Source organism: Hippopotamus amphibius, chromosome 12 (genome assembly GCF_030028045.1).
Source record: "Hippopotamus amphibius kiboko isolate mHipAmp2 chromosome 12, mHipAmp2.hap2, whole genome shotgun sequence".
Lineage (NCBI taxonomy): Eukaryota > Metazoa > Chordata > Mammalia > Artiodactyla > Hippopotamidae > Hippopotamus > Hippopotamus amphibius.
Window position 1 is genome coordinate 68,090,823 of NC_080197.1, and position 13,596 is coordinate 68,104,418.

Consider the following 13,596-nt stretch of genomic DNA (forward strand, 5'->3'; position numbering starts at 1 on the left):
GAGACAACATGAACTTGCTTTGTCCCATCTCCCCTCCATGTTGCCCAGCCCTCCTCTACTTTGCTTAACTGTTCCTCACCAACCCCCAATCACTGGGGTCCAACCACCTTCTACTGCCCCAAGGGTTCCTTATAGCTTTGCACATATTTCACATGGGTAGCCATCCACCTCCCTCTGATGTTTATTACATTCCTAGGGTTGAGGTCTGGGCAAAAATGAGCAGCTCCCATCTGTATGCCATGTTGTCAGGAACAGGAATTAACATGATTCCAGAAGCTGGATGTTTAGGAATATCAAGGTAGAATGCACTTGTGGGAATCACTTTCCCATTTTAGGATGTGGAGGCCTCATTTTAGAAGGAAGAGAGCATCAGGAAGCTGGCCTCGTAGGAGGATAAAATAGGAGGCAAAGACTTCCTAGGATGCACATTCCCTTATGCTATAAAAACATACTCCTGTGGCTAATCTGTAATTTGAAGGGTCAAACTAAATCATGCACTCATTTACCATTTTACCTTCTTTTTTGCTCATTCCCGCAGAATCAACCTACCGACACCAAGCAACCATTGATGATGAAGTTGTCACCATGGAGATACTAGATACTGCTGGCCAGGTGAATAAGCAATACAGCCAAAATATTTTCTGGATCAAATAAAAATGAGACATGCATAATAGGAACAAAATTAAGATACTCTCCTATAATTAACTGATGCCAAAAGACTTTTTAATTTAATTATCTAGTTATTTTATATACAGTATTAACTTATTTGCAAGAGCTTGTATATGCATCCTTATGTAAATTACCCAGTACTCCAAGGGGGTTTTGAAAATACCATAACACTCACATAATATCATCTAGAATAGAATTGCCCACCTATATTTTGGGGAGATTGTAAGATAGTATTAGGTTTTCATGGTTAAATGTGTTTTGGAATGCTATGATAAAGTTAAACAGATATCTTTCCTGGAGAATTTCTGAAAGCCTTTAATATGCTTATGTAAAAGGTGAATCTTTATGAAATTTACTATATATTATATTCTAAACTTACATGACCTCAGAATCTTTTTTCAGAATATTTTAGGAATCTCTTCTGTAATATTCTTTCCAAACCTCACCACATCTGATTGAAAATTTGAAGAGTAGTAACATTTTAAAAGGAAACTAATATAAATTTGTTTTGCAGCAGCTCAGTTCTGAAATTATAAGCAGGTTCAGAGGTAGGTTTGATTCCCAAGAAAAGGCATGATCACTAAGGATGAGAATTAGGAAGCAGAAGGGTTTCATGGTACTTTGCAGTTACTTAAGCTCTCAAGAAGACTTGAATTAAAGTATTTAATCTAAGAAATATTCTTGCAGCTAATTACACAGTTTTCCTTCTCATCACTACCTGCTTCATATATATGCTCTCACCTTCCAGCACTGATTCTAAAGAGAGACAGCCGGGAAATACACGACTGCTGAAGTCATTTGAGCCTTTTATAAAGGCAATGCATTTCCAAATCACACATGCTACCTTCTTAGGAAGGAGGGATCACTCCCTTTAAGAATCACTGCAAATGAGTTTCTGTCATTATTAGGACTGCATAATATTTGTTGAGATAGAAAAAGAAGCCAAAATCCTCTGGCTTTGAGTTTGATGCCTTACACAATTTTTCACTGGTTTTCTGCCCTGGTGGCTAATTGTCTCTAATCTGAAGAGAGAGAATAGCAAAAAACAAAAAAAACGAAACAAAATCAAAACAACTTCACTAAACTGTGCCTCTAATTCTGATCTCAAAGGATGGGATAAGGTCTACGTGCCCGTTACCTATTTGCCAATTCTTTAATTGTGATGAAAAGTCTCAGAGGCAGTGTGCTTAACTAAGAGGATAATTTCTTTACAGTTCTTGGGATTACAGATTTAATGATGTGGCAAGAAAAAATTTGAAGCAGAAAGTTTCCATGCAGTTAGAAAATGTTTAGTTCCCTAAGTAATGCTTCTATTCCAAACTGATTGAGAAGGTCAGTTTGTTCAGGCAGACTACCAAGAGATTTTAAGGACACTGAATATAAGGGATGGTCAGTAAGGGATCACTGTTAGCATTTGCAGCAACTATACATTGCAATTACTTCCAGGTCTCCCGACTGTCGTTTTTTCCTTGCCAACAGGAAGACACTATTCAGAGGGAAGGACACATGCGATGGGGGGAAGGCTTTGTGCTGGTCTATGACATTACTGACCGAGGAAGTTTTGAGGAAGTGCTGCCGCTTAAGAACATCCTGGATGAGATCAAAAAGCCCAAGAATGTGACTCTCATCTTGGTCGGAAACAAAGCTGACTTGGACCACTCCAGACAGGTTAGTACAGAAGAAGGGGAGAAGCTGGCCACAGAGTTGGCATGTGCTTTTTATGAGTGTTCTGCCTGTACCGGGGAAGGAAACATCACCGAGATTTTCTACGAGCTGTGTCGAGAGGTACGCCGCCGGAGAATGGTCCAGGGCAAGACAAGGCGACGCAGTTCCACCACACACGTCAAACAAGCCATTAACAAGATGCTCACCAAAATCAGCAGTTAGGCAGCTCTGTTCTGGGGAAGGCCCTGCTCAGGTGGGTTGGGTAATTGGAAACACTTTCTTGTCCTTTACCCCTTTTTCTCCCTGCAAAATAGAAAATACTCCATTCTTTGTTCTGACTCTGGGAAATATCCGGGCTTCCCACTGGTCCCAGCCTCCCATATGTTGGGAAGTTACAGAGTGTTTTAATGCAGTTTCAGTGCTGACAATCTCTCTTTTGCCTGCTTGAATAAAATATGCTCTATCGCAGTGTGAACATGTAATCACCAGATTTGGAAATGTCTGGGTTCACATTAAGCTATTTTTAGCCATCTTCACCTTGCTTCCATAGGTGGAAGTCTTTTCAAAGTCATTTTTAAATTCCATGCCTTGTCAAAATCTACAAATGATCATCCTAAAAGACTAAGATAATAGAAAATACAGTGAAAATACAGGAAGAGTACCTGAGATGTTGGACCGGGGAATAGAGCCTTAGCTTCTACTTGAAGTGAAGATTTTCTGAATTATCTTAAAGCATCTAGTTTTTCTTTAACCCTTGTTTTGGTCTTAAATTCAAAACATGCTCTCACAAAGTCTTCCATTGTCATAGAGAGTTTCATTTCAATGTGAGTTGGTTCTCTCCTTGATCTATCGATCCTAATTCTTCTGCTGTGGTTCCAACAAGATTTAATTATAACAGAGGCAGCAGGATCCCTCAATTCAAATTATGCCAAACCACTTCCCACCAAGCCCAGGGTGATGTAAAGAGAAAAGGAATCTTTTCACCAAACCCTGACTTTATTGAATGCTAATATAGGATTTTGAATTGGAGGTGTCTGGTTCATTTCTCTCTCTGTTTATCTTAGTAGAAAGACAACATTCAAAAAAACAGGAAAATTAAGAATGAAGCTTAACTACCTTTCCTTGGGGAGCCCAGGCTCTGTGCCAGGCATAGTAAGAACAATTAGCCTCTGATTCGTTAAGTTGGCTACATGGCTTCTAATATTTTGGATAAATTAATTCACTTAGGAGAATTCAGAAAAGAATGAGTGATTCGAATTCACTATACCTGAATAAATGTATATAAAACAGATTCTTATATTGTGAAAGTACAGTCTATAACTGATAAAGCTTTATGATTCTTTTTTCCCTATTATGCCCCCATATATCAAGATTTGGGCACTTTATTTTAGAAGAAAATATATATCTTTTACATATGTGTGTATTTATAAATGCATAGATATATGTATAAAAATTTGTAAGAGTTGGAGGCTTTAATTCACCAATGCATTTGGACAACTCGGTGTAACTGACTATTTTATGTGAATATAATAAAAAGCATAATTTTCACATTCTGTAACATTCGGGCAGTCTTTCTTGTTATGACATGAAAAGTTTGTAATTTTAGGAGAGACTTCAGGAGACTGTTGGATTGCAGAGCTGATGAATCTGTGAATGTGATATAAAGAATAAGCACCTGAACAGCCCTGCTCTTGTGAAGGTCCTGTGGAGGTGCGTTGGGTAATTGGAAAGACTTGAACACAATAACAGCTATGCTTTTAGAGTGCTTAGGTGCTATTTTAGGCACTTTATGTATTCTCTCATTCTCACAATACCCCTGTGCAAGAGATGGTATTATGATCACAGTTGTAAGGATGAAGATACTGAGTCAGAAGGGAAAACAAATTTGCACAGCTATTTAGTGCATAGAGCCAGGATTTGAACCCAGTGAGGCAAAGTCAGACTGTAGAGTCCGTACTATGATCCACTATGGTATATTAGTAGACTGAAATATGGTTCTTATTCTTGAGCTGTGGGCATGAAGACACAGGAAGGAGAAAGTTTAGGGAAGACTTGTTTCATTTATGCTTTCGTTTGTTCATGAACAAATATTTACAGATAAACTGGACATGTAACTTGACATGTTAGTCCATTTGATGGTTTCTGAGCTAAACATTGAAGAATACAGTTGACCCTTGAACAATGGGGTGGGAGGGGGCGGGGATGGTTATGGACACCAATGTTCCACACAGTTAAAAATCTGTCTGTAACTTTTGACCCCCTCCAAAACTTAACTACTAACAGCCTATTGTTGGCTGGAAGCCTCACCAATAACATAAACAGTTGACTGACACATATTTTGTATGTTGTATGCATTATATACTGTATTCTTACATAAAGTAAGCTAGAGAAAAGTAAATGTTATTAAGAAAATCATAAGGAAGAGAAAATATGTTTATAATACTGTACTGTATTATCAATACCATACGTTTATGTCATTGGTTTACAAGAGGAATCATCTGTCAGTACCTACAGCAATATTTTCTTAAATGATACAAAACACTGTAGATGTTATACTTATCACTAACACTAGATATCAAAAATGGAAGGATCATGTGAAAAAGAAATTTGTATTTATTTTATGCATTGATAACAAAGAAGCAGCAATATGATTGCTTTATGGTAGCCTGGTGTAATCAAAATAATTGCTTCACGATAGCCTAGCCTATACACTAATGAATGAATCATTATAAAATTTGCATGGCATACAGTACTGCAGTCATGTTCATGATACAGTATTGGAAACATTTACATTTTTTTAAAAAAACACTTACCCATGACAATAGGCTGACACGTAGTTTCTTCAATTACAAGAGAGCGGTATACTGCACTGTAATGTAATTCTTTGAAAACGAAGTTGTAAGATGGTAAGAAAACTAACACATTGTTAATTTTATATTAAATGTCACTAAAAAAAGTAAAAATAAGTAAATAAATAAATGTCATTCACCTTATGCCTATGTAAGGATAGACTAGTATTTACATGTTTTATCATTCATGACATACCATTTTCTTAATTATTTCAATATTTCTTGGCCAAGTGTTTTTTGTCTGCAAGTTTTTTCATAGTGTCACAAGTCTCCAAAAATCTTTCCAACATATTTGTTGAAAAAAAACCCACAGAGAAGTGGACCCAGGCCGTTCAAACCTATGTTGTGCAAAAGTCAACTATACATACAAGTTATCCAGGAAAGAAAGATGATGAAAATATCTAGGCAAAAGGAATAGCATGGAACCAAAATGTGGAGACATGATAGGTGATGGTAAGTTAGTAATGAAAGAGTTTAGAGAGCCACATGTGTGATTCTTCAGGAAGAAAAGAGAAGAGAAGCAGAGAGAAAGGATTAAGAGAAAGAAATAGGATGAGGGATTTGGAAGTAATAAAAAATGTCAAAAATTCACAAAACTACAAGTTTAGGTAATTATGTATTAAAGGACCAAGTAGGTATCTTAGCCATGATTCATTGTCAGCAATGTCCCTTTAGACAAGGGTAGGGGAAATGAAAGCAGAGTAAAATTATTTTTAAAATGTCCAATTCTAGAAACACAGTCTCTTTCATTCTCTCGTACTGCACTTGGGGAGGAAGCTCAGCCAGTGCCCATGAACTGCCCGCTCCTAAGGAGGCCGAGTGTGATACCTGGATGTTCTTAAGTCAAACACCAAGGAAGTGAAATTCACAGTCACCAGCCCCCAGCGTCTTCTTAGACACGTGCATACAAATCCAGACCTGTTAAAACATGGAACCACTGGCAAAAGTCCCAACTGGTAATTACAGAAGAACATGAGATTGCACAAATATAAATTAGTTATTCCTTTCATGCCTCAGGCTTCTCCACAATGAAGATTATAAACAAGTTGGGTTTTTACACAGTATTTTAATAATGGAAACCTGTGTGTTCTTGAACAATAATGATAGGTTGTTATCACCACACTACCGCCACCAACATTTGCTTTTTTGTAATTGCATTTCTTTCAAGAGTCAAAAGACTTTTTTGCTCTATACTGTGTTTGTACTCATATGCCTCACAGCACTGAGAGGAGGGACCCATTAGTCAGGACCTTTCTTTTAAGTAATATGTGTAATACATACATATACATAGATAAACACAACATCTCACATTCTAAGTATGGTACCAACCAAGCTTTCTTATTAAAACAACCTATGCCCACTTTGAGGGTAAGAAAGTAGTCAGTTCATTTGGTCAAATTTAATCAGAGTAAAGTTGAATTCAGTTGTCCTGAGCTAATAACTTATTGGGATAGTCTGAGAAAAAAAAAATGACAAGTATTTTTTCTCCATAGGTTTGACATGCTACATTTGGCAAATTCCGTATTCCCACATATACGGCTCTATTTTGGGACTGTTTGTTCTGTCTCATTGATCTGTTTGTTCATGCTCTAGAACTGTGGTATGTTAAAATTTGAGCCCGATAATATATTATAATTACATGTTTTTTTTCAGAGAAGATTTACTCTTTTACTTTCACATAAACTTTATGTCCACCCTGCATTATGATGTAGTAAGAGTGGTAAACTTGCTTCTTTGTCACTGGAATAATGATACTTCCTGCGGTGATCAAAATAAAGAATAAACATTTTGATTTGAGCATTACTGTACTCTGGGACTGTATAACTGTTTGGTCTAAAAATGGAATCAGAAGGAAGATTTCCTGTTTGTGCCTAGAACCCAGTGTCTATTCTTTCCCAAGCCTTACTGAGATATAATTGACATAACATTGTGCGGGTTTAAGGGGTATGATATGATGATTTGATACATGTGTGTATTGCCAAATGATTACCACAATAAGGTCTGTTAACATGTTCATCACCTCGCATGGTTGCCTTTTCTTTTTTGTGGTGAGACTACTTAAGTTTTACTCTCTTAGCAACTTTCAAATATAGAAAACTTTATTTTCAACTGTAGTCACCGTGCTGAATATTAGATCCCCAGAACTTATTCATCTTATAACTGGAACTTTGTATACATTGACCAACTTCTCCTGATTTGCCCTGCTTCCCACCCTTGGCAACCACCATTCGACTCTCTGTTTCTATGAGTTTGGGTTTTTTTTGTATTCTGCATGTAAGTGAAATCACATAGTACTTGTCTTTCTCTGACTTATTTCACTTAGCCTAATGCCCTCAAGGTCTGTCCATGTTGTTGTAAATGGCAGGATTTCTTTTTTTTTTCTGGTGGAATAATATTCAAGTGTGTGTGTGTGTGTGTGTGTGTGTGTGTGTGTGTGTATCTCATTTTCTTTGTTCACTCATCTGTTGATGGATGCTTAAGTCCTCACATGCCTAGTGTAAGGCCCTTTCAGGATCTCCAGCAGTGCAGATGGGAGTGTCTCTGGCAGGGTCCCAGTGCCAACAAGATTGTTTATAGACTGTGGCTGGGATGGACTAGAGCCCAGTTACAAGGCCCTACATTCTGACCAAGTTTATCAGGCTTACCCTCAGGGGCTCTTGGACTAAGGCCAAGGCGGGCTGAAGCGAGTTCATGAGCTACTTCTATTATCCAATGCACAGGTGGGCGTAACTCCTCCAGGGTACCTCAGCATCTGGTTCTGATAACAGACCCAAAACCAAAGGGGCTGCAGCTGAGTTCTCACGGGTATAGAACTGTTTCTATGTCTGTAGCCAGGACCACAGTTGGCAAGTCAGCCACATGGTTGTGAACCTGCCTTCTTAAAATGGACTTCTTGGACTTCACTGCAGTTTCACAATCTCCAACCTGGATCCCAAAGCTCCCATGAAGGCACTTTTTGTCCATGAATAAATGTCAAATTATTTTTGTTGAGAGGAGGATACATGCAAGGGACATCTTATTCAGTCATCCTGCTGACACCACTTCTAAACAAGTTAATACTACTAGTTGTTTGGAAACTGAGCTTCATTTTCATGAATGGCAATGAAGCAAGGTTCACTTTGCTTCAGTAGGGACAGACTCTTATTTTCAGTGTTAAAATTGTATCATTCATCTGGCCATGATGGAATAACAGGAGCCAGATTTACCTCTACATACTAAACAACTAGAAACGATCAGATGAAATATATGAAATGATGGTTTTCAGACATTGAGCGGCAAGTAATACAACACTGTAATCCCTGAGAGAAGGGAAAGAATGAGGTAAACCCTACAGTTGTGCCAGCTTACTGCCAAATGGCAGGTTCCAGGAAGCAATACATGCCAAAACAGAGCCTGGCAGTCTTGAGTTAAAGAGACAAAAATCAGAGTTTGGGGAGGCCAAGTTGATAAGAAGCCATGGGAAAGAAGGCCTGGAAAAGGGAGGTTTACAGAAAGTTCAAGAAGTCTTCAGAAGGGTTCCTTTCAGTCTTTGGCTGAGTATGTATCTTTGCATTACTCAAGGTTGGAGGAAAAAGCACTGAAAAGCCATAGGCCAAAAATTGGGAGGAGCATACATAGGGTTGAGAATAGTTTGTATTCCCACTGGCCAGAGTGGAAAGACCTTGTAATACACAGGGCATCAGGTAATACACAGGACATCAAAAGGACATTGTATTACGTGTGAGTCTAAATTAACCCTAGACCAGGCTGCTCTAACAATGCTTAAAAGCAAGTCTGGGGCTTCCTAGGTAGCGCAGTGGTTAAGAATCTGCCTGCCAATGCAGGGGACATGGGTTTGATTCCTGCTCCAGGAAGATCTCACATGCTGCGGAGCAACTAAGCCGGTGCGCCACAACCATTGAGCCTGCGTTTTAGAGCGGGTGAGCCACAACTATTGAGCCCATGTGCTGCAACTACTGAAGCCCACATGCCTAGAGCCCATGCTCCACAGCAAGAGAAGCCACGGCAATGAGGAGCCCACGCACCACAGCGAAGAGTAGCCCCCACTCACCGCAACTAAAAGAAAGCCTGCACACAGCAAAAAAGACCTAACACAGCCAATAAAATAAATTAACTAATTAATTAATTTAAAAAAAAGGCAAGTCTAAATTTTTTCAAACTGAGTCCAGGTAACCTGATTTGTGCTAGAAAAATACCCAACACACTACACAAAAGTGTACAAAAACCCAGCAAGATAAAAATTGCAATGTCTGGCATCTAGTCAAAAATTACCATGAATGCTAGGAAATGGGAAAATATGACCCATAAACAGGAGAAAAATCAGTCCATAGAGACAGACCAAGAAATGCCAGATGATAGCATTAACAAGCAAGGAACTTAAGACAGCTATTATAAATATGCTACATATGCTTAAGAAGATAGAGAGAGACATGAACATTATGAGGACTGAAACGAAAGATATAAACAAGGCCTAATTGTAACTTCTAGAGATGGAAAATACAATACCTGAAATAATAAAACACTGAGTAGGATTAACATCACATGAGATCCTAAAAAAATTACCAGTGAACTTAATGACATAGTACTAGAAACAATCCAAAATGAAGCAAAGAGAGGAAAAAAGACAATAATAAACAAAGAATCAGTGACATCTGAAACAAAATCAAACAACCAAACATACATATAATTAGATTCCCAGAAATAAAGGAAAGGGATGGTGGGATAGAAGAAACTATTTGAACAAATAACAGCTAAAACTCTCAAATTATAAGCTTACAGAGCCAAGAAACTCAGTAGACACCAAGTAATAAAAAGCAGAGGAAACAGCACCAAGGAACATCAAAATCAAATTCCTGAAAAACAATCTAAAAGAGAACATTTTAAAAGCAGCCAAGAGTAGGGGGTAGTAGATGGAAACACATGTGTACAGTGGAACAAAGGATGATAAAATGGAATTACATTATTTGAAGATAGGCGTTGATTAGTTGAATGAGTATATTGTAAATCTTAGAACAACCATTAAAAACTAAAACAAAAACAAGAACAAAAACAGAAATATATAGCTAATAAGTCAATCTGCTTATAAAATGGAATCATGGTGGGGGGGTAGGATGAATTGAGAGATTGGGATTGGCATATATATACTGTTGATACTGTGTGTAAAATAAATAACTAATGAGAACCTACTGTATAGCAGAGGGAACTCTACTTAATGCTCTGTGGTGACTTAAATGGGAAGGAAATCCAAAAAAGAGGGGATATGTGTATACATATAGCTGATTCACTTTGCTGTACAGTAGAAACTAACACAACATTATAAAGCAACTATACTCCAATAAAAATTAATTAAAAAATAAAGTTTAAAATGGAATCAGGAAATAATTCAAAAGGCAGAAAAAAAGAGGAAATAAAGGAGTAAATAACGGATAGGCTAAATAGCAAACAAGAGCAAGATGGGAGTTTTAAACTTTATCATATTTTTAACTATATTAATTGTAACACGTGGGAATAGACCACAGAGGGTCTCAAGTGAACATTTCTCGGATGACAGAACTATTTTATGCTGTGATTGCTATGGTAGTTATATGACTACAAACATTTTCCAAAGTTTGTCAATTTGTAAACTTAAAATTGGCTTCTTTATTGTATGTGACTTATATCTCAAAAATGCTGAGCAGAAAAAAAAAGTATATTTTTCAGTTGGGAATTCAGCAAGGAATCACACAAAGGAACACAGCAAGGAGCACATCAAAGAAAGCCATCCCAAAGTCTATTTAAAACAAATGTTCAGCATCTCACAAGAGGTTTCTAATTGGCATCTTTTCCATTCTTAATAAAGTATCAATATTTTATTTTAAAAGAATAGTTTCATTTAAATTCTTCATGCTCCTAAATCATTTCAGGCTCCCTGGCCTGAAGTACCTCTAGTCACTAGAGACCCACTGCAAGTTAATGTCATTCTGTTCTCTTGTGGATACAGAGACTTTTTATTTTTCCTTAGGAAATGCGAGTAAGTGCCTGGGCTTATGGAGTTTGGGAGTGTGTGTATGTACATGTGTCTGTCTAATCTTTAGCTGTTTTATGAGAGAAGAAAATAATTTGGTTTATTCTATGAAGGAATATTTTTAAGAATAAAACCTCACTGTTCAGTAATCTAGAGAAGTGCTTGTTGATACCTTTTGGATGCTCCTTTATGATTTATGAGATCCTATAAACATCGTCATAAAAATTTTTGTTCTATCGTCCTCTTCATCTTCTTCCTGTTATGGGAAGCAAAGGGCTTATTGAGAAAAAGAAGGTAAGGCATTGAAAGAAATACAGGATATTGATTACTTTCTGTTCCCTGAGCTTCTGAGACAATCTATATACTGGAAGTGTTTAACTACAATTTATGTTCTTAACATTTGCTTGTAAATTGGCTTTTGGGGATGCTGAATGCAATTTCCCTGGAAAACAAAGTTATAAGTCATATTTAGGTTCACCAGCTTGTCCGTGGCAGCCTGTTAATCCATAACATGGCACTTTCTTGGTGAGAAATTCATTAAACATCACGTTTCAAAAAAGATAAATATATTTTCAGCATCCTCTCATCTTTCCCACACATTTTGGTGTCCCCTTGTCCCTTGAACCCTTCACTATATATACTTTCTTTGGGGAATGGGGCAAATCAGGAATTTTTCCAGAGGATGTCTAACTGGTGATATTTCAAATATCAAATAGATATTCAAACATATCTGACTGGTGATATTTCAAATAGCCTAGGAAAGTGAAAGGAAATATTTCATGCAAAATAGCAGAAGGATTTTTTAGAAAAGAAGCATGCATACACAGGAACAAGTACAGTTTATATAAACATAGGGAAGACAAAAGGAACTTGGTGATCATCTAATCCAACAGCATTTCCCACAATAACAACTTTCTCAAGCCTATAGACTGCTACCAGTTATCATTTTAAAAAAGGAGAGAACTATGTTTCAAATGATGGGAAAACAGTATGTTAATATTAGAAAAGCATTCATTCATTTGAACATTAATATTATGCTAACGAATGTTGTGGATGATTAAGTGTTGCCTAAACTCACTTGGTTATGGGGATTCACCTCATGGGACTAGTGTTCTGTGAACTATACTACTTTAGGAAATAATGCTTTCATCTCATCTTCAAAGAATATCATCATTAAGGCTTTCCATCATTAATGGTGAGTCCTCTGCTCTTCAGAAGGGTCCCTTTGTAAGATGTGCTGTCCCTTTAAAGTAGTCCCATGCAATGAAGTATAATGTAAGGCATATATGGAGGTTACAATTTTCTGTTTTAAATTTATTAGATTACTATTGTCTAAATTTAAATTATTTAAATTAAAAAGGTTTCATTTAACATAAAAAGAAACACATGAAATTCAGTTTAATATATTTAATTTAACCCGACGTATCCAATATATGATCATTGCAACATACAGTCAATATAAAATTATTAACTCATGATGAAGAGGAAAGTTAGAAACTTGCATTCAGCTAAAAATAACTCCATGCTTCTTTTGCTTTTGTGAAATATGCTTACTGCACCGAGAAAAACAGAAAAACAGGATGACCTAGCAATCCAATGTAACTTTAAGATGTTTTGCTAAAAATGGAATGTTCTGCACCTGCTCTTGTAAGTTTCTGTTTGGAAACTTCCATGCCCTGTAAACCAAGTAACCAATCTACCCATGCTAACTGTAAACAAGTGTACTGACCCCTATAAAAGTAAAGTTCACCCTGAGCTGGGGGCCCAGAACTTTGGAGCATTAGCTCATCGGGGGCCACTGGCTTAATAAACCTGAGTTCTCCAACCTTCCGAGTGTGGTGCTTGGTTTCTCAATGGACCAATTTCTGCAACATTTCTGGAGGCCCCAGCAAAATTCCAACCATGCCAGCCCCTTGAGCTGCCGGACTGGTGGCTTGGCCGAGTTGGAGTGAAGGAGCTCCGAGATGAACGAGGAGGTGTGCCACCTGATGATATTCTGGGTTCTCTTTCGGACTGGTGCTCTGACTCTCCAGATGGCCGGACCCTGACCAGACTCATTGGAGGGACGGACCAACTTACCAGGAATGGCCACGGGATCAGGTAAGGCCCCAGGGCACTGAACACAGTCAGGTCCCGTCTCCAGATGGAAGAGGAACTTGATCACCTCCTACTGTCTTCAGTAAGAAGACCACCAGTAAGGGACTTTCCCAGAGTGGGGAGGCACCCACCAGTTAGGGACCTTCCCAGAGGTGGGGAGGCACTGTGTTAAACTCTGGTCTGAATGTGTGTGTGAGTGACCGCCCTGGTTTGTCCTCATTCCAGGGTGATTGTGTGCCTCTATGGCCTTCGTGGCTACAGAGTCTGAGTGGGCCCTAACCTGTGGTTCCGTGGTGACCTCATATGGCTCAG

General features: G+C 37.9%; 1 protein-coding gene across 5 annotated transcripts in view; it reads left to right on the forward strand.

The window, feature by feature from the left end:
* The window catches only part of RERG (RAS like estrogen regulated growth inhibitor), a 120,127-nt gene extending 107,122 nt beyond the window's left edge, over nucleotides 1-13,005 (forward strand). For 4 of the 5 annotated variants that reach the window (XM_057702782.1, XM_057702784.1, XM_057702783.1 and 1 more), the window contains 2 exons: nucleotides 539-612; nucleotides 2,149-2,803. In XM_057702782.1, coding sequence (XP_057558765.1) covers nucleotides 539-612; nucleotides 2,149-2,556 — 482 coding nt within the window. In that variant the 3' untranslated portion in view covers nucleotides 2,557-2,803. Of the gene's footprint in view, nucleotides 1-538; nucleotides 613-2,148; nucleotides 2,804-3,940 lie in introns of those variants that run through there. The other variant, XM_057702787.1, reaches the window with a different exon arrangement.
* Nucleotides 13,006-13,596: the final 591 nt, after the last annotated feature.